Source organism: Hydra vulgaris, chromosome 04 (genome assembly GCF_038396675.1).
Source record: "Hydra vulgaris chromosome 04, alternate assembly HydraT2T_AEP".
Classification (NCBI taxonomy): Eukaryota; Metazoa; Cnidaria; class Hydrozoa; order Anthoathecata; family Hydridae; genus Hydra; species Hydra vulgaris.
The window spans coordinates 29,414,400-29,441,939 of NC_088923.1; the positions used below are offsets into that span (position 1 = coordinate 29,414,400).

At 27.3% G+C, this 27,540-nt stretch overlaps 3 protein-coding genes across 3 annotated transcripts in view; 2 read left to right on the forward strand and 1 right to left on the reverse strand.

Annotated features, from left to right (window-relative positions):
- Positions 1 to 16,228, reverse strand: part of LOC100210364 (transmembrane 9 superfamily member 1) — a 72,158-nt gene extending 55,930 nt beyond the window's left edge. The window contains exons 1-6 of the mRNA XM_065796004.1: positions 15,929 to 16,228; positions 11,048 to 11,137; positions 9,328 to 9,409; positions 9,110 to 9,214; positions 7,166 to 7,284; positions 4,634 to 4,746 (exon numbers count right to left, since the gene is read on the reverse strand). Coding sequence (XP_065652076.1) covers positions 4,634 to 4,746; positions 7,166 to 7,284; positions 9,110 to 9,214; positions 9,328 to 9,409; positions 11,048 to 11,137; positions 15,929 to 16,000 — 581 coding nt within the window. The 5' untranslated portion in view covers positions 16,001 to 16,228. The remainder of the gene's footprint in view (positions 1 to 4,633; positions 4,747 to 7,165; positions 7,285 to 9,109; positions 9,215 to 9,327; positions 9,410 to 11,047; positions 11,138 to 15,928) is intronic.
- Positions 1,348 to 3,682, forward strand: LOC136079737 (uncharacterized). The gene is made up of 3 exons (XM_065796007.1): positions 1,348 to 1,786; positions 1,863 to 3,129; positions 3,212 to 3,682. The coding sequence occupies exon 2, from the start codon at positions 1,935 to 1,937 to the stop codon at positions 2,583 to 2,585; it is 651 nt and encodes a 216-aa protein (XP_065652079.1). The 5' UTR covers positions 1,348 to 1,786; positions 1,863 to 1,934; the 3' UTR covers positions 2,586 to 3,129; positions 3,212 to 3,682.
- Positions 16,229 to 24,044: 7,816 nt separating the features above from the next.
- On the forward strand, positions 24,045 to 25,348 carry LOC100205659 (sodium/bile acid cotransporter 7). Its single transcript, XM_065796009.1, has one exon. The coding sequence runs from the start codon at positions 24,079 to 24,081 to the stop codon at positions 25,099 to 25,101; it is 1,023 nt and encodes a 340-aa protein (XP_065652081.1). The 5' UTR covers positions 24,045 to 24,078; the 3' UTR covers positions 25,102 to 25,348.
- The last annotated feature ends 2,192 nt before the right edge of the window (positions 25,349 to 27,540 follow it).

Below are 27,540 nucleotides of genomic sequence, written 5' to 3' on the forward strand. Positions count from 1 at the left end.
AAATATTGAAAAAATTAAACAGATTTCAAAATAATTTAAATTAAACAGGTGCTTTAAAAAAAAAAAAAAAGTGGGCTCTCTCTCTATATATATAAATATATATTTATATATATATTAGGGTGCATCACAAAACAACAATTTAAAAAAGTTGATTTTGTCTGACACCTAATTGTGTTCTATATATTAAAAAAACAAATGACTTTCAAAAATTTTAGAATAAGAAATATATTTAGGGGTCCCCCAACACCTTTGAATATTTGACTGGTCAAATATTCTTTAAATATTTAAAAAAATATATAGTTTTTCAAAAGTAGGTCATGTTGGGTCTCAAAGTAAGCAAAATTTTAAAAAAATTTCAAAAATAATCATCATTTAAAAAAATAACATTATCTTATATTTAACTGCTATGAAAACTACAAAAAATGCACCTTTTTCATTTTTCCTTTAAAAATGTCATATTTATTGCAGTAAAACCTAATGTGAATTTTTTTTAATAAAATGATGATTATTTTTGAAATTTTTATAAAATTTCGCCTAATTTGAGACCCAACATGACATTTAGGAACCGGTCAAATATTCAGTATTTTTTTAATATGTAGAACACAATTAGGCGTATTTAAAAGAACTATATCTTGTTTGTATTTAAAAGTTGGTTTTAAAATTAAATATTAAGTATTAAAAAGTAGGTTCAAAAAAAAATCGCAAATTAAAGAAATCTTATAATACCAAAGGTAAATACTTATAATTATTATACTTAGAGTAATGTTTTTACCTGTTTATACTAAATAATTTTTGCTTTGCAACTTTTCGTAGGAACTAATGGATTTACTTAATTTAGTCAGAGGAACTTATGGTTTTACTCAATTCCTGAATGAAAATGATGGGGGCCCACAGCCCCCTCATTTTGAAAACGAGGGGGCCATGGGCTCCCAAATTTTTTCAAAAGGGTTTTATTTCTTTATTTTTTAGCAAAGCCGATTTTTAATAGTAAGTTTTGATATTTTAGGTTTTTTTGGTGCTTTCACCCCCACTAAAAAGTCACACTGTTACCCATGACTCTAAGTGTTATACTTTAATACAGTTTACATTTATAATTAGTCCACGAGAAATGCCAAAAGTAAAGGCTACAATTACACGGATGAAAAGTGAAAAAAATATTGTGGTGGCCCATGTGAATTATTAATAACAGATCCAAGCACTTTTAGACAGGTTATTCAGTACTATTACTACCTTGTTCATATAAATCCAAATGCAGATATCGTATTAGTGACTCAGCAAATAAGTAATAACATAAAATCTATTTGGGCTCAGTAAACCCAAGTTTATAACGGACTAATCTATTAATAGGAAAGTTAAAGATCTTCTCGTACTTGTTAAGGATATTAATCGCAAGCACGGAAAAGCAAGCGCTAAAAGAAATCTTGATGCAAACTTAGACAAACTTTTTGATATTTCTGCATGTTCCTGTTCATTAGATGTGTTTCCCTGTAGTGACAGAAAAGTTTCATGTAATAAAGAAAATTGCATAGAAGAACATATTGTATGCCTTTGCTCTCAAAATAATAAAGTAACTCTTGAAGACAGAGCTTATCTTTGTGATCAGAGGAAAAAAATTGGTCCAAAAAGTGCATATCAACTTTCTTCCGTTGATAGATTTTCTGTCAAAAGGATTTAAAGATTTGATAAAGAACAAAAAAAAATATCTCATAAGCTAGTTGATGAAGATGAATCCCTCATAAAACACGTAAACTTAATTGAAGAAACAAGTGATTTAATCATTACGGAGGTAAATATTTTATAAATACATGAAAAATTTGTAGTAGATGAAACAAAAAGTATTTTATTGTATTAACTTTTTTTAGGATGAAGGTGAATGGAAACCAATAAATAATCCTATTGGAAAATACAACTTGGTTAAACTTCCAAGATTTGCAATGGAACTAGTCAGAAACGAGTGTTCGTCAAACGTAGGTGCAGCCCTTGCAAATGCTTCACTATATGACATAAAATATCTCCTGAAAAATGATGTTGATATAAAAGATACTTTGATTGATAAATGCAAATTAGATAGGGCCAAGTCAAAAGTAAAAATTGTTAGCGAAGATGTGGACTCAGAACAAAAAAAACAGTTAATTTGTCTTGGGGTTGATAGCAAGCTCAATCAGATAATTAAAACAAATAAAGTAATAAACTCACCTCAAGGTGAAGTACTAAAGAAATGCATTAAACCTGAACATCACCTCACATTTACCTATGAAGATAGAGAATCGAGTGGAAATTATTTGACTCATAGGACGATTCCTGTCACTGGTGCTACAGGCTTAGTTCTTGCTACCGAAACGTTCAGTGTTTTACAAGAACATAACAGTTTGGAAAGTATACAAGCTATTCTTCTTGATAATACTGCTACCAATACTGGACCAATAAGTGGCTTAGTTGTAAAACTAGAAGAGTTTTTAAAAAGAAAACTACATCTAATTGAATACGCCTTACATCAAAATGAACTTCCGTTACGAGCTCTTTTTGTGAAACTTGATGGTGACACAACCGGGCCAAGAAGCTTAAGTGGTCTACTTGGCAAATGATGTGCTGAAAATATTCAGGATAGAAATCAAGTTTCGTTTGAATGTATTGAAAACCCAATTGTAGATAAATATATTCCAGAAGAAATACCAACAGAACTTAGTTGCGATCAAAGACTTTTATTTGAATATTGCAAAGGAATAGGTATTGGTAAAGTTTCTGATAAATGGGCTGCCTATAAAACTGGACCGCTTAACCATGCAAGGTAGTTAACACTAGCTACTCGCCTTCTTTGTTTGTATACTAGAGATAATCAACCAACCGTTTCTTTAAAAAAACTTGTATATTTTATTGTTCAGGTTTACGCTCCAGCGTGGTTCGAAATAAAAAAATCTTCAAAATTTCACGAATCCCCACGCCTTATTTTTTCTACTATTACTAGAATAAATAATCTCCCCTTTGATGATGTTAAACATATTGTTAAAAAAAACATTAAAAACAAGCATTGTGTCTAAAACCTGAAAATATTCTTTATGCTATGCTAAAAGATAATGACAGCAATATACGAAACTTTGGTTTTCAAATCTTACTGGCTCTAAGGCAAAGGTATTTTTTTTATAATTAACTAAAATAAGTTTAAAAAAAAAACACATAAAATGTGGTAATTGCCTTTGATTTATATTTATAGAGTAAACAACAAAAGTTTGGAAGTAAATTTGAAGAAAATTCCGGAAATAACTTTAATGCTAATCATTGGTATGAGCTGGTTGACATCATCAATACTAAATTTTTGGAGCCCCCAACAACACAAAATTTTTCAATTGAGCAAATCCAATATATGATTGACAATAAAGTTGAACCTGAAATTCCCGACTTCTATCTCACTCCCAGAGTGTTGAGTGAGCAGTAAAACTTGTGTCGGAAGCATCCCAATATGTCTATGGATTCAAGAATTGACACAGCTGCATTTCAACTAAACTACTTAGCAGGAAGACGCGTAAACCATATGTTTCAAAAGGGCATTATTTCCATTCTTATGATGATATTTTTTAATTAAAAATGTTTTCCTAAATATATATAACCATGTTCAAAATGTTTTAAATTGTAAAAATAATGTTTATTTTGATATTCTTACGTAAATATAAGGATAAAAGTTTCATTTTTTAAATCTTTAAATAGTTAACAAGTTGTTATAAAATTAGCTTAATTGTTATAAATTATTATAAACTTAAATCATTCAGAAATGCAGTTAATTTAAAAAAAAAAAAAAAAATGAACATATTTAAAACGTCAATTTTTGCATATAATGCCTTTAAGGTGTTTTTTCGGATAATCCTACAAATCTTTGAATTTAAATCCGCAAGCGATTCTTCATCCAAAATTTCTCAAATTTTGAGAGTAATCATATTTTAACTGTCTCCAACTACTGCAATATTACTCAATATGCGGAATAAAAATCGACCTACCCTAATATATATATATATATATATATATATATATATATATATATATATATATATATATATATATATATATATATATATATATATATACATATATATATATATAACAATTTATAGAACTATATATAATATATGTATATATAACAATTTATAGAACTATATAATATATATATATATATTTAAACAACTTTAAAAAGTATTCTACACAATAGAGTGTACAAATATATATATATATATATATATATATATATATATATATATATATATATATATATATATATATATATATATATATATATATATATATATATAGGTGTAGGATTTTAAATCCTCAAAGAAGTAACTATTTGCTTCTCTATTGATAAGTATAATCCATATACTTTAATAAAATTTCTTTGAAGATAATGATAGAAAATAAAGAGAAATTAAGGAGAGCAGTTAAATTTGAACTTTTTTAAAGGTTATTTAAGGACTTTTAAGGAGTTCTTTTTTTTATAAGGATTTTAAGGTTTTTAAGGAGGAGTGGGAACCCTTTATACATACAACAAACAATTATGACACAAATCTTAATTTAAAAATTTTTTAAAAAACTCTAATCATATACAAATAAAATTAATAAAAATATATAACAATTTAAAGATGTTTACCTTGTTTCAGTCCATTTAACAGAGTATGTAAATAATACATTTTTAGGATAAACTGTTATTTCATCCAAAAGCTCTGGGGAAGTGCTTGCAGTTGATACATTGGCTGCTATAATCTAAATTCAATAAGCAATATTTAAGTGATTTTAATTAATAGCAATTTTATATAGCAAATATTATCCAAGAGCTATATTGGCAAATTCAATCAAAGTCAAAAGCCTAGCATCAAATAAATATGCCAAATTCAAATACCAGATGATATACAAGGTGTGTTAAAAAAGAAAGATGACTTCAAATTTTTGTATTGGTACACATATCCCAAACATTTGTTTACAGTTTCAATAATATAGCAATTTTAGTTTGTTATTAACGGATAAAAATGCTAGGCATGCTTTGGTGTGCTTGGTGTTTTTCTACTACTAAAAATATGAATCAAAAAATTTTCATCTAATTTTGTGTAAAAAAAAGGATAAACACTTGAAATATTGACAGCAAAATGCAATGAGTCTGCTCTAAGTTAAAAAAAGTGGTACAAGTTCTTCCACAATGGCCAAAGAAAATGCTAATGATGCCAACAACAATTCACAGCACATCAACAACAGATAAAAACTTTAAACCAGTGAGGATAATTGTTTTAAAAAATCATCAAATTGCTAATATGGAGTTGCTAAGGATGTTGACATATTGGTTGGCTCATGCTATACAATTTTTTAAAAATGTTTTGGGCATAAGACATGTGTCAGCAAAGTTTGTTCCAAAGCTTGACAAGAAGTACCATCACATTAGTATTGCTCAGGAGCTGTTGAATGTCGCCAATGATGAGTTTGTTGAATATTACCAATGATGACCTTGATTTGCTCAAAAGGATAATAATCAATAAACTATGGGTATATGTTTATAATGTTGAAACAAAAAAAAAAGATTTTAATTTGAAGGATAAACCATGGGTATATGTTTACAGTTAGAAGGATAAACCATGGGTATATGTTTACAATATTGAAACCAAAAAAAAAGGATATAATTAATAAACCATGGGTATATGTTTACAATTAGAAGGATAAACCATGGCTATATGTTTACAATGTTGAAACCAAAAATAAAGGATAATAATTTAAAGGGGATAACTCAAATAATAAAGAAAAATAAAATTTTTTATAATAAAGTTAGTCCCCTTACTTTTTGATCCCACCATGTATATATTCCATGACGTTTATTATGTTAAACGGTTCTTATATAAGGCAAACGAAAGTCCTTAACTATGGTAAAAGTAACTTACCTAGTACCAATTTAATTTAGTGTAAGAGGATTTAGCAAACCTAAAACGGTAATCCTCCTAGTGCTAGTATCACCATAAAAATCCTCAGTCCTGATCTACAAAAGAGGTTAACACAAGGAAGGGCTGGTAAAAAATTATTACAACTATTTCATAACATCATACTTAAATAAAAAATTGACATTTACTTAATTTTATAAAACTATTAAATTTTAAGTAATGGTAATTTATAAGTAAAGTTTCTGATTATTATTTATTAATTTGTGTTTCTGTTTAGTTTACTTAGTCTTTCTCATTTGTTTGTTTTATCTTTTCTGTTTTTTTTTTATTTTTATTTTTTATTTTTCTGAAAAATAAAAAACAAAAATTTAAAAGTTTTTTGGTTTTGGCTTGCATTTAGCAGTTATTTTTTAATTACTAATGTTTATTTTTAATTTTCTATTATTGATTTGAAAAAATGAATAATAATAAAAATGTGAATAATGAAAATGTAAATGATGAAAAAAAATATGAAGGTATCTAGGATTAAGTTGCTTCTAAATTTCTTTTATCTTCTTCAGTTTCTAACTTTATCTTCTATATTTTGACTTTTTTTGTAGTGGCTGAATTGTTTCAAAGTAAATTACAATTTAGTTGAATTTGCAGTTTCTTATTAAATTCAATATAAATATTTTTAATTTGAATTTAATATACTGTAATTTGATATATTTTAATTGAATTCAAGCACAATGATTGTAATTATTATTTAGTTAACAGAATGATAAATTTGCTAATGATGAAGTTAAAAATTTTATAAATGTTTTTTTATAAATGATGAAGTTAAAAGTTTAAATTTTATAAATGTTTTTATAAGTAGAATAAAAATTTTACTTTTGTCAGTATAAATATGACATAAATTTTCATAAATAAATATAATTTCATAATTAAATATAAATATTCATCATGATAACAGTTATAAAAAGGTAAAAATAAGATAATGTAATAAAAATACATTAATAAAACATAATTATAAAATATACACTAATGAACATGTCATCCAAATTTTTTTGCTTCAGCAGAAAACATTAAATAAATCAAACTAATTTTCTATTCAAAAAAATAATGTAATAAATGTATTCTTTTTTTAAACAGAATTCTGGAAAAAAAAAGGGGAATTCTTGAATCCACTTTTTAACATTAAACTCCACAGTTTCTTTAAATCAGTATCAATCAAGTTTTGTGTTCAGAAAATGTTAAACTAAAATTAAAAAAAGTATTTGTACCTGGTTACCATTATACTGAAAATGAAAGTTAAGGTGTGTCCAAAGAAAAATTTTATGCTTATGTGGTAGAAAACCACCCTCTTCAAGATGACCAATAAAACCTCGAATAGGAAGGTCATCTATAAAAAAAATCAATTTTACACATATCAATACACAGGGTAAACATGCATATATAATAGTATAGAAGATAAATAAGCGAGATAATCTGGTTAATATGATTGGCTGGCATAAAAATTAAATGTTTAATCTTTTTTTTTCTATTTTCTTCGGTTGTATAAAAGCCCATATAAATATTTAATCTGTTAATCTGTTTATGTTAACATTAAACCTAATATTGTTAATAATTTGTGTTATAATTGTTTTTAAATAAAAATAGATCATTAAATTCTTTTGGTGACAATTTGATGTTGTTATTGCAATGTTTATATAATATATTTCTGAAGAAGGTCTTAAATGACTGTAGTAAAAATATATAGTAAAAATATATAGTAAAAATATATAGTAAAAATATATAGTAAAATTATATGTAAAAATTATATAGTAAAAATTCAATTTTACACAAAAAAAACTTGGCATAAAAGTCATCTGAATTTTCATGTAAAGTTTTTCATTTAATTTAAAGTGCAAGTTAATTATGTAACATAATTTGAAAAGTATTTTTAAACATTTTCTTTCTTTTTTTTTACAATTTTTATTCAAATCTATAATACATATTACTATTTTAGCACACATTAAAAAACATTCTGATGTTTAAAAAACATGATGTTTAAAAAAGTTGAATGCTTAAAGATTTATATATTTATAACAGTGTTAATTGTGTTGAAAATAATTTTTCATAAAGAACAACATTAAATTCTGCTAATTATAATAAAAAAAGTTGCATTAAGTTTAATTTAAAAAATACTTAAAATTTTTAAATGTTATGTTGTTAAGTTAACTTATTATATCAACATTTATTGTTTTTACCAGTGTAGCTTTTGGTATCACATTGTTTATCCAGAAAAAAATCCTACAATAACTTTCATTACCAAAAAAAACAATTTTGTGCAATGTTTGTCAGAGTATATCCTAGACTAAATTAAATTTAATCTAGTTACTAGATTAAAAATTTCAACTAGCAACAAGATTTTTTTAATGAGCTACTACTTTTAGCAGCTAATTAAAAATGTACTCAGAGCAGAAGCGAGTTTTTTAACAGCGCATCTGTTAAAAATGTTGTTAACAAAAAATCTCAACTGTTTTTAACTGAAGGAAGACCTTTAAAACTTAAAGTAAAGTAGCGAAAATAATAAAATTAAAATGAAAGAACTGTCTCACATAGGCCAGACCTGTTGAATAATAAAACAATGCATATCAAATATAATGCAGAAACTGCAAACTTTTTACTATATTTACACGACACTGAGTACAAAAAAAAACTGGTACAACTGATAACATTATGACATAAAAAAAAAAATGAAATCAAACATTTTGAAAACAATCAAAGTTGATTAAATCATTGAATTGAGCAATAAAAACAATTAATTTTTTCCTTTAAAAAAAAAAAGTAAATCAAGTATTATTTTGAGGACTATTGTTGAAAAACTAAAAGATTTTAAGTTACGTCTTAAATTTTTTTGTTCATATAAAAGAGAGAAAAATTGAATAAAAATAAAAGTTAGAATAGTACAAATGATTTGTGCTATTTTTATATGACTCGACCAGTGAGAATTCAATTCACCCCTAACCCCAAAAATTTCCATGCTGACATAAAACAGCATAGAATTGTATATGGATAAAAAATTTTGGGGAAATATATGATTAAAATAGCACTCAAGAACAAGACAAAAACTATACATTAAAATATAGATGTAAGAGACATCTAACTTTGTTCTTAAATAATTTAAAAACAACAACGCATTTAGTGTAATTAACCACTAAATTATATATAAATAAAAAAAGTACCTAGTATAAACTCAAAGTAATAAAGATCCTCAATAGCATGCTTGAGTTGTTCAATATCTTTTTCATTCATAGATTTTGTACATACGTTAGCATTCTCTATGTCATCTGAAAAATTATGAAAAAAAAATTTTTTAAATCATAATGATTTTACAAATTCATAATTAATAAATTAGAACATTGACTTTTTATATCTATGTATAAAAGAATTTGAAACTCACGTTTAAATTTTATATCATACATTGAAACTGCCATGCGATCTCCATCTAATACTTCTCCAAGAGTTAAACTTCGATGCTCAACCTTAAAGTTTATTTAAACATGAATAAACTTTATATAAGTGCATAATATATATATAAACAAAACAACATAAACATAACAGGGCTCAATTTAATTTTTTATAAAGTCCCAGACGCGATGTCCGATTGAAACTTGTTTGGGTCGAACAGTGTCTATCAAACTTTTAAAGTACAATTTTTAAGGTTTTACAGAACCAAGTTATGCAATTGAAATCTTTGTTATGTTATTGAGTTTATTTAATGTTAGTCTATTGTATTTTGTTGTATTTTCTTTCCTTATTATTTAGAATATTTCATTGCAGACTTATGTTTTTATTAAAATAGTTTCAATTTAATATTGTATGTTCTTTAAGATAGACTTTTTTTCACGCTGTAACTGACAACGCTTATTATTATTTTTTTCTTTACAATTTGATTCCACCCCAATGATCGTTTAAAATAACCATATTATGTGTAAATTAAATGTTTTAAAATTTTTAGCAGCTGTGTATTTTTTATGATAAATTTAAACATTTGAAACTATTTTTTAATGTCTTTCTAAAAATATTTCAAAAGATTATTTTTTAAGGTTACTTTAAATTAAGAATAAGTTAAATTAAATTTTCCCATGATTTAATTGCTTTATTAATTTTTTGTGTCTGTTTGTTTGTTTCTGTTTGTTTCTATTTTTACAAAGAATGGTTTACAAATTTTTCTTTTAAACTTGACTTACTAATTAAAGCATGAAATGATTAAAAATTATGATTTTAAAAAGACTACCTTATTTTTTTAAACAAATTTTTTTTGCAACTTTTTGAAAAAAATGTTTACACAACTTAAAAATATTATATTTTTTTCTACTCAATAATTTAATTCCACTTTTCAAAAATTTGATGAGTTTTAAAGTAATTTTTTCAAATGCATTATAACTTCTCAAAATTTTAACTCCTAACTTTTTTAGTTTTATTTTAAAGATAATTTACTTTATTTACCTAGATTAAGTTTAGCTTAACGTTTCTTTTTTCAGCGCATTTCTGAAATGATTAAATCATTAAAACGCCTAAACAGTCGTGGTCAAGTTGTAAACAAAAATAAATCATTTGCATGATCAACATTTGATCGCACGCCATTCCTGTCACAGCTTTATTTTGTAGAATTTAATTCCTATCAGTCAAAATGTCTGATTACTTTGTAAATTGATCGGGCAATCTGACGTTTTAGTCGGACGATGTCCAATGTCTGACCGTTAAATTGAACCCTGACATAACAATATAAACACAGCAACATAAACATAACAACACAATCATAACAGCATAAACATAAAAACAAAAATACAGCAACATAACATAACAACACAAACATAATAACATAATCATAACAACATAAACATAACAACATAAACACAGCAACATAAACATCACAACATAAACACAACAACATAAACATAACAACACAAATATAACATAAACACAGCAACATAACAACACAAATATAAAAACATTAACATAACAACATAAACATAACAACATGAACATAACAACATAAACTGTACAAATGTACAAGATTTTACAGTTATACAAAATTAATTAAAAATATAGGCTAATTAAACTGCAATAAATAAAAACTTATGTTAAATATGATAATTTAAAAAGTAAAAAAAAACCTTATCAGGACGACAAATTGGAAGAGAGTAATAATGGTAAGTTTCTTGAGGATTAAAATATGGCCCTACTTTATTGACATACATCAAAACCTAAATAAGAAAAATAAAATTCTTGAGGATTAAAATATGGTCACACTTTATTGACCTACATCAAAGTTAAATAAGAAAAATATAAAAGCCTTGGGCAGAACTGGGTCATGAAAGATATTTTATGTGTACAATTAAAGGCACCTTTTAATTTATAAACCATTTAAACATTCATGACTCATGGTTGATCCTAAATAGTTTTTTTATTAATTTTAATTTGAAAAAAAACTGCCATCCTTTGTGCTCACTGTTACCAGTAGCAATATTAATATTTTTAGAGAAATACAAACATTAGGAAATATTTCTTGCTGACTACCATAAATTTAAACATAAATTCTGGTGATTTTTTTAATTTAATTTCCATGATAACAAAATCTGTAATCGGAATTGAAAAATATAATATTGTTCATAATAGCAAGAAATATTAAAAAACTTAAAAATGACAACTATTGGTTAAAACACAATAAAGTTTGATAGTTTTATCTTATGTTAATTCATTAAATTAATATTGTGGCTACATCCTAGAAAATAATCAATTGCTTTTTGATTTTCATAATCCAGCACAACAGTGCAGAGCCACAATCCAGATTGCAATATTTCTTCTTCCTAAGAAGAGCTTCTTTACCTGTGATAAAGACAATGCACATCCAGATGTGCATGGAATAGTTAGGCTGATTGTTGTATCTCTCAGCAAGTATTTATGAAACTTGCTCCACAAATTCTAAAACCTGAGCTTTAACCAAAAAATTTACTTTTAAAACTAAACTTCTATATTTTTAAAAACTAAATTTCTATATTTTTCAAAACAGAATACAAGTTTATTCAAAAGCTATCAGTATAACCTAATAACCTAAATAGATCTAAAATATAATAGAACCTTAAAAGATTAAACGTCACACAACAAGAACAAGCTATTGCAATTAGGTTCTAAAATTTTGTATAATGATTTTTCAATATGACCCAAAAGATTTTGTTTTCTTGATAATTAATACTATCTTAATTTCTGAAAACAAAAACAAAAATTCCACTCACTTATAATAAATAACTTATTAGTTAATATTAGTATTAACATAGGAAAATAGATAAGCAAATATTTGTAACAGAAGGCTGATTCATCATGTTTAAAATACTTTAATAATTAAATAGTAGGAAAAACTCAAGCAATGAATTTTTGATTTAAGGAAACCCCTAACTAATAACTATTATAATATTTTAATACTGAATTTAATGTTGCTGCCATTACTCATTTGTGAGTGTTAGACACAGAAATAACAGCAGCCATTACGCCCAAATTAATGGCAAGAAAGAGTCACAGCACTTTTTGTATCAGAAAATGTGAACAAAAGTGTTTGCAAATATTTAACTTATGTAAACTTCAAATTATGTAATGTTAAAACATATATCAAGTTTTACAGTTATACTTTTACTTTAAAATTGAATTGCGGCAATACTAACTTAATTTTGATTTATAGCATTTATTTGCCGTTTTCAAAAGTCCTTGCTCTTCCCTTTTTTTTAAAATCTTTTTCAATTTTTTAAAATAAAATAAAAAAACATTTTTGAAGTTCAATAGATATTTTTAAAGTTTTTTCAATAGATATTTTCAATAGATATTTATAAAGTTTTATTTAAAAATTACATTGCGGCTAAATCTCTTTAACTTTGATTACCATTTTTATAAAGTTACTCCATCTTTTGTATTTTAAATAGTGTTAAAAATTGTGTCTTAGTGGCGGAAGTGGTTAGCTTGCTGCGCTTCCGAAGTCGCTTTCTGTCGCTTGTATATTAATTTGTTTAAATCTATTGTAATTTTCTAAAATACAAATTGTTTTTTACACGAGGTTGTGTAAAAAACTGACAAAATGTTCACAAACCATATCACCATCTTCTTCAAAAGGTTTATCATCAAAAAGCCTTTTTCTTTTTCTTGTTCTTTTACATGAATTTAATAATGAATTACAATCTTTTGTGTGTTTAATAATAATGAAAAAATTTTTTAATGTATTTGCAGCAGTTTTATTTGTCTACAGTTTGAGATAGTTATAGTTTGCTAGTACAATTAATTTCAGTTGATACATCATGCCAAACTACATCTGCAACAACTAAATTCATTGAGTAACAGACAATAATATAATATAAAGTAATATAAAAGTAATATAATAGTAATATAAAAGGCATATGAATTTATGTCAGTTTTGTCAGAATTTATGCAAGTTGCGCTTCTGAACACAAACCTTTTTACATTTCTTAATGGATCCATTGTCATGTCCTTGTCTGTGAATATCCATGACAAAATATCAAAAAATTCTAAAAGTCCTAATCTAGTAGTATTTAATACATTTATGAATCCTATGAAACTTTCTTAAATTGCGACACTGATCACCTGGTTATCCACTTGTTTTGCAATGTTAATATAACACACAATAATAGACATTTGCTCTTTGTGACTATTATCTGGTGTAAAATCTACAAAAATGAAAAAATACTTACCTTTTTTAATAATACTTCAATATATTTCATCTTCTGTTACTTTGCTAATTAATTATTTCCTCTGCAATATTCTTTCCAAATGATGTGTTTGATTTAGGATTTTCAACTGTCGTGTTTAAATGTTTTACCATATTTGGATCAAACTTTAAAAGTAAAGTTCTACAATTTTTAAGAATGTATTTTCTGAAAAAAATTGGTTTGATGATCAATGGAATGTCATATTTTCAGAAACCATCATCAAAATTTTTGATAATTCTCTTAATAACCGAGTCCCAATGTTGTACTTCAGTAAGGTACATTTTTCAGTAAGACAATCAATATTTCGAGATGTACTAAGTCTTTTCTTCAAATCTACTCATTTTCCAAATGAATCATATGTGCTCTGCACTGCTTTTAAGACTTTTTAAAGTTAGTATCACATGTCTTTTGTCATTTATTCTAGTTTTCAATAAACTAGAAGTAATGTTACTAAACAATTTACAACAAAAACTAAATACTTTGTCTGATTTATATAAATAAACAAGCCATGATCAATTATATTAATTTCTCCTTCATCTTGTTTTTCACTTTTATACTTTCTTCATTCCGGTTCTCATACTTAATTTCATTGTCTACAGCTGTTTGAAGAAAAATATGAAGAGTTTTCTGCTTTTTAAAAGTTAAGATCAATTTTTTAGAAAAGGTAAGAAAGATAACCCTTATGTTAAGCCAACTGTTACATAATCATCAAGAAAAAAATATTTATAAACATCTATTAAATGTTTAATTTTCAAGTGTTACAGTGTAGTAGACAGTATTTTATTTCTAAGGAGAATTTTAATTTTGCGCATTTTAATTATGTGCTATTTCTAATTTTGCATAATTATTATTTTTTAGCTTTTTTAATTGTTCCTGTGTGCACTGCACATCCTACAAGCCATTTTGGGGATTAAAATATGGTTCCACTTTATTGATATACATCAAAACAAAAAAAAAAAGTTGTCTTGCTACTTTCAACCAGCATCATATCAAGATTCATGGGTTATAAAAAAAAAAAATCTTAATTAAGAGGTAGTTCATATAGATAAAAATCATCCTGCCTGACAGGGATAGAAAAACTACGCTGATCTTGCCTCTTCTTTAAAACTCATACAATTTTAACATTGTGTTCGTATGTAAAATTATTAACCCTTATAGGTGAAATCTTTCCTATGAACTACCAGGATCCCAATTAGGTGGGGTGAAAATTCTTGAGATTTTTCAATTTAATTTGTTTGACTATGTATGTTTTTGAAACTTTAATATTTGTCCTAAAGTTTCAAGACAAAAGTTTTTTTTTCGTTTGTTAATTATAAATTATTTATGATATTTATTTTGAAAAACACAAAATATTATCAAGGTTTTAATATGCATATAGTAAAAATGAAAAGTTATCAAATTATTTATTGTAAATCGAAATAGTTTTTATTAAACTTTCTTTTCTATTATTTAACTTAAAAATTGACAAAAATAATAATTTGTAAACAAACATCACATGAGCTTAAAAACATCCCACTTGAGCGAGGTGTTTTTTTTTCGTATGAACTTGAGCTGAAATTCATTCTGCATATCTGGGATGTTTTTTCTCCATATGATCAGCTTCTAAATTGATCTTGAAGTAGAAAAATTAAAATTTGACATATTTAATTATGATTTGTTTTCTTGCATTCTTCTCTCCTCCATTAATTTAACATAAACTTAGTTGGCCTAGTTCTTATCTGCAATTGTACATTTATCTGTTTGTGGATATACACTTTATTTCTAAGGCATTCTGCCTTGTTTTAACAATTGCATTCTTATTGATTCTTTTTGATTTTCAAAAAAAAATGTTCAGTACAACTTTACCTTACTTTTACAATGCTTAAATATAGTATTTGAGATAAACATTTATGAGTTGCATTTGTAAAATTTTTTAATAGTTCAACAACTTCAAAATATGTATGAGAAAAAGCACAAGAAGAATCATCAGCTAAAGTCTTCATTCATTGATCTTGTTTTTCAAGAGCCATTTAACTGAGCTTTCCAGCCAAGTTTAAAAGAAAGTTTAATATAAGTTTTTATGTGATTAATTGTTAAAAATTTTGATTTAATTTTTCAATGATAACTCAAATTAACTACTTAAGTTATCATTGCAGGATTTAATAAACTACCTAAATTATCATTGTTTTATTGTATCATTATAAAACAACATCAGTAACAACGCTGTTATTGTTGTTATTGCTGTGTGTTCGTTTGCGCAAATTAACTAAAACGTTAGCTTTAAAATAAAAAACAATAATAAAATACCTTTTCACCGCTTTGGTATGAAGCAGTAATCGGAATAACGACAAAAAATATTGAAATCGAAGCAAAAAACATTTTTTATGCTAAATTTTTAGGACATTAATCTAAATAGGCAGGCTAAAAAACTTATTATTTATTAACTTATTAAAAGTATTTACTTTATAGACTCGATTTAAACAGCTACCATTTTTATGTTTACAATTTTATTTTGGTCCGTGATCGCATTATGCGTCACTAACAGTAAATAGGATTTTATGATGGCCTTTATTTTTCGTTCTAATTTAACAGAAATGGCAGTGAAACAATGATTAAATCTACTTTATTCCTTTTTATCATCGACCAAAATTAAAAAGTTTATAAATTGGTATGTTTAATTAATTACAAATGGATAAAAAATTAAAAGTATTCAATTTGTAGAGAAAATAGAGTTAGCCTCATTTACATTATATACAAGAAAATATATAAAATATTTTGTTTTTACGCACATTTAACATTTAGTATTACTTCCTTAAATTTTAATGACTTCAAATATGCGACTTGACATACTAGTCACAAGATTTTGGATAATTTCTATAGATATTTCATTCCAAGCTTCTCCGATTCGAGTTTTCAGTTCCAAGGTGGATTCGAATTGATTAACCATTTTCGTAAACCTTTCTAGAAAGTATTCCTATATTAAATTCGGTTAAGATATATATATATATATATATATATATATATATATATATATATATATATATATATATATATATATATATATATATATATACATATATATATATATATATATATATATATATATATATATATATATATATATATATATATATATATATATATATATATATATATATATATATATATATACATATATATATATATATATATATATATATATATATATATATATATATTTGCGCTGCTGCGATCTCCGCGCCATTAGCAATGATCTACCGCAAGTCTCTCTCCAAAGGCAAAGAACCCAATCTATGGAAACAATTAATTATAACAACAATCTTCTAGACCGGTAGCAGAAGAAAGCGTTCAAACTACAGACCGATATCTTTAACATCAGTGTCATCCAAGATAATGGAGGGCTTCATTCATAAGCAAATCATGAAGCATAACAATGGTCTATTCACAAAAGCTCAATACGGTTTTTTACCTGAGCGGGGCTGGGTGTCTAATCTACTAGAAGCTCGCGACATTCTCACGGACGCAGTACATCATGGCTATGCCATAGACGTGATATACACTGACTTTGCAAAAGTCTTTAACAAAATCCCGCACAAAAGACTTTAGCATAAACTAAGAGCTTACGGTTTATGCGGTTCACTGTTTATGTGGATATCAAACTGGCTGGCAAACTGAAAGCAAAAGGTTGTTGTTGGCACAGCTGAATATGAGTGGAAAGAGGTAACTCGTGGAGTGCCTCAGGGATTGGTGCTAGGACCGTTGCTCTTCATCCTCTACACAAATTACCTACCGGACAACATAGCTCAACACATCAAAATATGTGCTGACGGTAGCAAATATAAAGTATCATCAAAACAAAGGAGGATAAAGCAAGTCTCCAGCTAGACATTGAAAAAGCAGTAGAACGATCCAAAAAGTGGCGAATGCTTTTCAACTGACAAATGCAAATGCATGCACGTAGGTTGCTCCAACAAATTAGTCAACGTCTACACAATGACTGATCAGATAGGAATAAGATAATAACTGGGTACAATTTAGTCAAACGAGATCTAGGTGTTCTTGTTTCAGAAGACTTTAATGTCAAGCATCAAGTTGAAGTAGCGGCTGCAAGAGTAAACCAGGTACTTGGTTGGCTTAAGAAATCTTTCTGAAGCAGAGATCTCATAGTTTGAAAAGTCTTTTACAAATTGTATGTTAGACTACACCTCAAATTTGCCATCCAATTGTAGTCACCACATCTAAAGAGAGACATCAAGGCTCTCGAAAGCATTCAAAAGCGAGCGACAAAGCTAATCACAGACATCAAACATAAATCATATGAAGAAAGGCTTACAATTCTAGGCCTAACCAAACTAGATGATAGACGAGTTAGATTTAATTCAGCAATATAAGATTATGTATGGTATTGAGAAAATTAAATTTGTTGTGCCTCAAGTCTATGCGCAAACTCTTTCCCAGTTTAAACCTTCGTGGCAATAACTTAAGACTTACTATGCCATTAGTCAAAAACTGTGTCGAAAGAGAAAAGTTCTTCACAAACCGCGTAGTCAACGCATATAATGCTTTACCGTCAAGCATTGTTAACTCCTTTTCAACTGACGCATTCAAAAGCCGATTCGACGCACTAACAATAAAAGCATAAACACATGTCCAATATTTGTCAGCATGGAGGTGCCCGGTACTGCACCTCTTCATCAATATATTATAAATATTTTATTCTTCATGGACTAAAATTATTATATATATTATAGACTTCTGAATAAACAAACAAATATATATAATATATATATATATATATACTTTTTTTTTCCCGTTTAGTCTTCATATATATTCTCAATTTGTTCCAAAACAATTTTGATATTACTAAGATGGTGGCAGGGTGTCTACCAGATCATGGAAAACAGGGAAAATTCAGGGATTTCTGACATCAGTATTTAAATGCACAAGGCGTTTCATTACCACCATGTGTACAGAGCCGTCCCAAAGAGATCTTAAAGGAGGAGGAGGGCGACGTACTTGGTTTTTACCAACTAACGACTAAAAAAGAAAGGGAAAAAAATAATTCCTTGTTTAGATCCGACTACAGATACACATTTGCCGATTAAATTTAAATAAAAAGGTTTTCTTAAGGAGGTTAAAACCCTTACGCCTCTACCCCCTCTTCCCCACCTCCGTATCAATACATTTCCATATTAAGTTTATAGTCTTTGGGGCTGGGAGGTCAAGGAAATATTTGCGTGGGGCCAAAAAACTAAAAACTTAACTTTTGATAATCTTTAAACTAAAAATATAACTGATAATAAAACCTTTTCAGAGACAGCGAAACCGTGTTTCCAATTAAACACATCTCCAATTGAAATATTTTTAGTCAAAATGACTCTACAACATCAGATGTGGCCGATATTTTTTCGTTTTCATTTATATTTATACACTACCGTGCAAAAGTCTTTGCTCATTTGTAATATTTCAATAAAGTAACAAAAGTTTGCAAGAAAATTGCGTTTATTTTTAATTGTTTATTCAACAATGAATTAGACAGTAAATACAATACATTTTAGGATGATTTTAAATATATAAAATCAATAAAATGTTAATATACAAAGTTGTAAATGTTAAATTTTATTTTCATCAATATGAGACCCCTTGGAGTGTATAACAGCAGCACATAATCTTGGCATTCGGGCTAATAATTTATTCATGGTTTCCGCTTTTATCTCATTCCAAGCTTTTTGCAAACGTTCCTATAGCATTTGCTGATTAATAAAAGATGTTTCACCTGCTTCTCTGATCTTCCGATCCAGTTCATCCCACAACTTTTCGATGGGTGATAGATCTGGTGATTGAGGAGGCCAAGTCATAATTTTGCAAACTTTTCCCCTTTCCTTTAGTTTCAAATAATTTTTGCATAATCCAGATGCATGTTTTGGATCGTTGTCCTGCTGCATGATGAATCCTTTCCCAATTATACGAATACCAGATGGAATCGCGTGCTTAACCAAAATATTATGGTACATGTGTTTATCCATGGTAGATGTGATTTTAACTAAATCTCCAGTTAACCCATTGCCAAAACATCCCTAAATATTACCACCTCCATGTTTTACAGTACTTTGTATACATTGAGGAAGCACTCTTTCATTAGGTAAACGCCTAACATGCACGCGACGTCGGGTACCAAAAAGTTCGAACCTACTCTCGTCTGTCCATAGAACTTTCTTCCAATCTTCTAATCCCCAATTTTTATGCATTTTTGCCCATTCCAATCTTTTCTTCTTATTTACTGCCCTCAACAAAGGTTTACGTGCAGCAACGCGTCCAATTAAGTTGACTGATCTTAGTCTTCTTTTTACAGTATCAGTTGATACTGGCTTTACCCTTGTTTTGTTGAGTTCTGCTGTTAAAATTGTGGCTGGAATTTTTCTATTTCTTTTGCTGGACACAACAATAAACGTATCTTCTTGCCGTGATGTAACTCTTGGTCTTCCAGAACGTGATCTGTCACTGTTGGAACCAATATCATGCAATCGTTGTAGAGCATATCTCACACCTGATTCGGATATTTTTAACCTGGAAGCAATTTTTCTATATGAATAACCTTCTTCACGTAAAATACATATTTTGCCACAAAGTTCTTCACAATATTCTTTCTTTACTTTCACCATTTCTCAAATTATTTATTAAATTCAAGACATTAAATGCGCACACTAATGCCATTTTCAAGTATAAATATAAACATAAGTCTATTAAAAGCAACCAATTAAAATTACTGAAAACATCCTTACCATGCCGGAAAGTATCATGCTACTGTGAAACCTAAGCTTACAAAAAATATTTTGGTTAAAACTTTTGTGCAGTTTTAAATTTAATAAAGAATACTGAAGAACTTTATATGTATTTTACGTGAAAAAGGTTATTCATATAGAAAAATTTCTGCCATGTTTTTAGCAGCAGAACTCAACAAAACAAAGGTAAACAAAATTATTTGAAACAAAAAGAAAAGGAAAAAGTATGCAAAATTATGATTTGGCCTCATCAACTTTTTATATTAACATTTTATTCTTTTTATATATTTAAAATCATCCTAAAATGTATTGCATTTACTGTTCCTTGCAAATATTACACATGAGCGGAGACTTTTGCACGGTAGTGTATATCCGATATTTACTCGTGGCCGATATTTTTAACGCATATTATAAATACACTACATTCCAGTTGTGTATTAAACCCATTCCTAAAATTATCGAAAAATTCATCATTGGTTCGTTAGAAAGTTGAATATATGAAAGCGCATCCAAGTATTCACATTAAGATTATGATAAGAAGCACAACTTTCATTCCAACATAAAACCGTCAAAAAAGTGGCTTATCGCATTTTTTAATAGCAATGACCAAACAAAGGAAAATGCCCTAGATACGGATGCTTTGGCACATACTAACTGATCTCTCTAAAGCTTTTGATTGCATATCACATGTGTTATTAGTGACTAAATTAGATACTTATGGTTTTAGCCCAAACAGTATAATGTTTATGTATTTCTCCCTAATAAATAGAAAATAGAGAGTAAGAATAAAAGATGAACTTAGTTGTTACCCTGATATGTCATATGGAGTTTCGCAAGATTTAATTCTTGGTCCACTTTTATTTAATAATTTTATATTTAGTTAATTTCTTTTTCTTCCCGACGTTTACATTGCTGGAAATGCAGATGACAATATTCTATATTGTACAAGAAAAGACGTTTGGTAATTACTCATTATCAAATACTTCAATTTTAATTATGGTTTTAAAATATTGTTATGAAAGCAAACGCTAAAAAATATCACCTTATTATTAGCAAACAAAGTAACCTATAAATTACCATTTCAAATTTAACTCTTAAAACATACAAAAATATTAAACATTTTGGAATAAAACTAAATAACAAACTTTTCTTTGAAGTATGTGAGTTCTTTATGAAAATACGCCAGCAAAAAAGGAAATGCACTTTCAAGAATCGCATTGTATCTGTCTTTCGATTAACGGAAACTGATACCTTTTGAATTTAAAACATCAAACTTTTCATACAGCGCACTCATATGTTTATATCATCAAACTTTTCATACAGCCCACTCATATGTTTTACTGTAAGAAGCTAAATAATGTTATAAAGCGGATCCCTGAGATATTTTAGGTGTTTTATATTTTTATTTTAAACATTTTTGAAATCTCTTAATTCAAAAAGACTTTGACTTAAAATATCTCAATTTAAAACCATTAACAATGAAGCTATCAAAATAGCTGTTGCTACCATACATTCTCTTTTGATTCTATTTTCTTTCTCTTTATTTTTTTGTGTGTTAAAAACAATTTAATTTTAATATTAATATTTTTGAAAAAAAAAATTTGCGAAAATTTGACAATTTTAAAGCCATTATGAATGGTTCTAGCAAGCTTGCCTTCATCTCTAGTAATTAAACGGATACATTTTTGAGTAGAGTAAAGCACCTATGTTTCAATAATAAAATTAAAAAAAAGTTTAGAAGATTTGACCTTTTTGGGTTTTTTGGCAAAAAAAAATTTTTTTGGCCCACTGTGCTATGTAATGACTCTTTCGAGAGACTGTGAATCTTGATTTGAAATTCTCATTTTGTAATTCTAAACAATATTTATCTACTGAGATTTTTAAAGTAAGATTTCGTATTGCACCAAAATTTATGAATGTTGTTTTTAATTTTCTTGAAACAAACCAAAAATACAAAAAAACCACGTTTGTAACAACGAAAAACGAAAAACAATATTCGTCAACAAAGTTAGGTTTGGAACATCTGTCTTACTTCGGGTCTAAAATTTAGAAACTAGTTCCAAAGGAATGCAAAATCTCTTCATCTTTAAAGAAATTCAATTAGAAAATTAAAATACAGATAAAAAACTGGATATTAACGCAATGTCCATACAATCTAAGCGTGGTTTTTGTTAAAGAAATTGGATAGATTAATAAATTAAAGTAACATCTTTGTATTTTTGTTAGTTTAATTCATTTTTTTTGCTGTTTGTTTGGAGTAGTGTATTCATTATTTACTTTACATTATATATTTAAAACGATTACTTATTTTGAAGGATAAGTATCAGTTGATTTAAATGAGTTAATTATAGAGCTATCTTAGTATCAACCATATGTGTCAACTATAAAAAAATCACATAGAATTAGATAAAATAATTAAAATGTACCTACTAAATTATATAAAAAAAATAGTAATAATAAAAGGTAAAAGATCCTATATTAATCTGCGTTTTTGCTGTCACAGCACATTGTTAAGGTGGTTATATAGTAAAAACTTTGTGATTTCCATTAAAAAATTAATTTTTATTTTATTAGCTAACTTTTTATAAAATTTAAATGTATTATCAACCATTTATAACATGATATGGCTTTAATAACAAAAAATAGTTAAAAAATTGATTTTATTGATACGAGTTAAGAAATTTACTTAGTTACGCCCATAGCAACCAAACTTTTTATTGATATATTTATCTAAGAGCTAAATTTTAAATAGTTGTTTTTATTATTAGGTTTATATAATTGCAAAACTACATAAAAACCAAAGTTGTACATCTGATAATGCTGTTAGTTAAAATAAGTGTATGAAATTTTAAATTAATATATTGCTTTTAAACTTTGAAGCTTGATTTCTCAATCGTATTTTTTTTTTCTGACTGCGAACAGCAAATAATTCATATTTTTTAACCAGATATGCAATTAACTTTAAAATTTCAGGGTTGTTTCTTTATATATAGAACTGTAATACCTTTCTAGAAAGGTTTTGCTACATAGTTCTAGAGGTAGTTCTAAAATTCTAGAACTAACCTTAAACTTGTTTCCATTTGAATATATTTATATTTTACCAAAAGTTTTTGCATTTAAAATATCCTATAAAATTAGAAGAGCTACCATTTTAAAAATAACTATTATTTAAAGTTTTTCTAGTAAGGTTTTGTTTATTACCCTATAATCCATCAGTGTGGTTTTAGCTTGTATTGTAATTAAAAAGCTGAGAAAATGTAGTTTTCTTTTTAATTGATTTTTCTGCATTTAATGCTAAATCAGCATAAAAAAGGTAAATAAACTTTTATTTCAGCATTTTAAATTAAGCATAGTTTAGCCTTGCTTCTAATTTTGGTATGCAGAAAAAGTTAGAGCTCAAAAAATTTTTTTTTTTGACTGTATAATCATTTTAAACCCACTTCACTACACAAATTTTTAACGTCTAAAATGAATCAAACTTAAATTCTTATTTTTTGTGCATGTATCTCATAAGAATAGCCTGACCAGGAGTTAGTTTTTTTAAAAACATGATCCAAAATTTATATTCACATAATTTACTCCCCCCCCCCCTTTCCCCTGCTTTTCTCTGATTTGCTATTATCTCGTGTGGTCCGACACTTATTAGGCTATTAATGACGCTTAGTTTTTAAAAATATGACAAAAATTAAAATGTTATTAAGAAGTGTGTTAAAAAACTGGTTCCTTATTGGAATTGTTGTCTTTATTTTTGTGGCCCACCAGATGCCATGGATCGGAGTGAACAATGGGCCACTGTATCCACAGTTTACAATTAAATATCTAGCTGTAATTGTTATATTTTTTAATAGCGGATTGTCTTTAAGACCCGATGATCTAAGTTCTGCATTCTTCAATTGCAAAATACATTTGTTGATTCAACTATTTACCTTTTTTTTTATACCAGTATTTATGTATTTAATTGTTGAGTTTTTAAAATCAATAACAAACGTAAACGAGTATCTTCTACGAGGGATTCTTGTTGTCAGCTGCATGCCACCTCCAGTTTCATCAGCAGTTATTATCACAAAGTCTATTGGAGGAAATGAAGCAAGTGCTGTATTCAATTCTGCACTTGGAAGTTTTCTTGGTATATTTATAACTCCTGTAACTCTCTTTGGATTTGTAGGAGTTTCTGGGTCAATTCCCATAATGCAAATTGTTACACAGCTAACTATTACTGTTGTTATTCCTCTTATACTTGGTCAAGTGGTTAGAGGTTATGTTAAAAGTTGGCTTGAAAGAAAAAAGCCCCCTTTGAGTGGAATTGGAAGTTTTATGTTGCTGCTTATTATTTTTGGAGCATTTTGTGACACATTTTCAAGTAATATGGAAGGACTTGGCTTTTCAGATCTATTATTTGTGATAATGTTCATTTTAGCTATGCAGTTATTATTGCTTCGTGTGATATTTGTTTTAAGCACAAAGTTGAGTTTTTCAAAAGAAGATGTTGTTGCTGTTATGTTTTGTTCAACTCATAAATCTTTAACGCTTGGAATTCCTATTTTAAAAATAGTCTATATGAATGATCCTTTCCTTCCATTTCTTTGCATACCGCTTTTGATTTATCATCCATGTCAAATTTTATTAGGAGGTTTTTTAGTTCCTCATGTTAAAAGTTGGCTATATGGAAAAAGACGTAGTTTTGCACGTGGTGTTTAATTCTATAAAGTTTTTATAGCTGATATTGAAAGTTTGTTTGAAATTTAATTTATTTATATTGTTTGGCAAGTGAACAAACTAGTTGCAATTTTTTTATCCCGATTTAGTCTGCTGTATTAGTTAAGCAGCCTTGTCTGTCAAGATTTATTTTTTGGACTTTATTTATTGAATGAATTTTTAAGTTTGAAATTATAAATAAACAAAAAGCAATGTTTTATCAAAAATAAACATTAAATTTACTTTTTCATTCACTTTAATTCCTTGTCAAGTAGCCCAGCTAAATAGAGTTATGTTGATATAGGATTTGTTATGGTTTTGACCAGGGTTGCTTAGGATCTGAGTTGTTTGGCCTTGGCCTCGGCCGTGCCTTAAGGCCAAAAGTTAAGGCCTTGGCCTTGAAACTTTTGGCCTTGGCCTTGATTGTTTTGGCCTTGACCTTAAAAAAAGTATATTTTCTTTTTGACTTCGTTGAATTCTGCCCATAACCTTGGTCTAATTTCACAAAATGTAGTTTTATTGTCACAGCAATACTTACAGTTTTATTAATAATTGGCCTTAACATAAGGCAAAAATTTAAGTCTTTGGTCTTGAAAATGTTTATGTAGGCCTTGGCCTTGAAACTCTTATTTTTGGCCTTGGCTTTGTAACATGTGGCCTTGTACTTGTCCTTGTAACTTTTGGCCTAGGCCTTGTAACATGTGGCCTTGACCTTGGCCTTGCTATTTTTGGCCTTGTTAACAAATCTGCTTAGCATAACTTTTTTTCATCAATTTATGTCTTTATTTTATTTAATTAAACAAATCCTTAATTAATCCACCTGACAGGTTAGACCATTATGCAAGAGCACACATTAGACCATTATGCAATACCACAGGTTAGACCATTATGCAAAAGCAGTTCAGTTTTAAAAAATTGTCAGCTTATTTATTTTTGACTTTTTAAAGTTCTGTTTGAATTCTTAAAATTTAAAAAACTAAAAATGTAAACATTTTTGATTTGTTTAAATTTTAAGTGCTCTAAATGCATTTTTTAATATAAAATTATTTTAAAATAAAAAATTTATCCCATGTTTAAGTAGTTTTAATTGTTTTAGTCCTAGGTAATTTCTTTCTTAAAAGATTGTTAAAAATTTAGAATTCAAAATATTGAGAATGAAAATATGAAATTTAAATGTACAAAGCACTACACATAGCGATACACAATTTTCCAAAATCAAATGGGACAAAAAAAGAGCTTGTTCCGCGCATCAGGTAAAAAGCATCAAAGAAAAATGTCTAAAATGTTTTTGTGTTTTTGCAAACTTTTAACAAATATAAATAATTGTTTAAAAAGCTTTAAATAATTATTCAATTTCAATTAGGTTTCAATAAACTGTTTAAAAATCTTAAATGGTAAATTTTATTTTAAAAAAATCAATAACACCGTTTTTACTGAGAGAAAAAAACAAATCGTTTCTTCAGCTTTAACGTTTTTCTGTAGGGTTTTCGATTCGACCAAAATTTTTTTTGCATACCTTAAACAAACAAAAGAATCCCATTAATATAAAAAATTTTTTTGTCACCCGATGAAAAACAAGCTAGCGATTTTTTTCCCCCTCATATTATTGTTTCTTTTTGTCTTTAAAAACGTCTTAAAATATTTAATTTTTAGTATTGGATTTAATATATATTTATGATAACTGAACTTAAAAAATTATGATTTTATACGACAAAGGGTAAAGTAGCCTGGGGTGCTCAAAGTAGCCTATTATTGGGATGCTTAGTTAAATAGGTAAAAAGTGTAAACAAATTTTAATTTTGGAGAAATGAAACAAACAAGAGTATAATTTGTGTTTTTTAAGAAAATTATTTGTGGCAGAATTCACATATGAAATTGTTATCAACAGAACACAGAAAATAAGCCCATCTTTGACATATTAGACACATTAGCCATGACTTACCATTTTGATCATCCGAAAATATTCTTTAACAATAAAAACATTTAACTAATTTACTAGCATTTACCCCAGTTTTTTCATCGCTGGAGCTATCATTTAAAATTTCGCTAGATTCTTCTTTTTGAAATCTCTTTGTAGTTCTGCTCCTTTATTTTTTTTCGTTTTTCAGTTTGTTCTTTTTTGTTTCCTAATTTCACAAAATGTGGTCAACACAATTGTTACCTACAATTTTGTTAATAATTAGCCTTAACGTAATGCAAAAAGTTAAATCTTAGGCTTGCCCCCCCCCCCCCCTTGTCGACGGCTCTGTGTTAGGAAGTTTATTTTATTTTTTAAATCTTCTTAATATAGATATATTAACCCAGTAATTGTTCAAACTAAATTCATGCTAAAAACGATTTTATTCGTTTACGGATTTATAAACTCTGGGGTTATAGATCCATTGAGTTTTAACTCGACTGTTGTTGTTTTAACGAATTAGAAGAGAAATTTAGAGTAAAAAA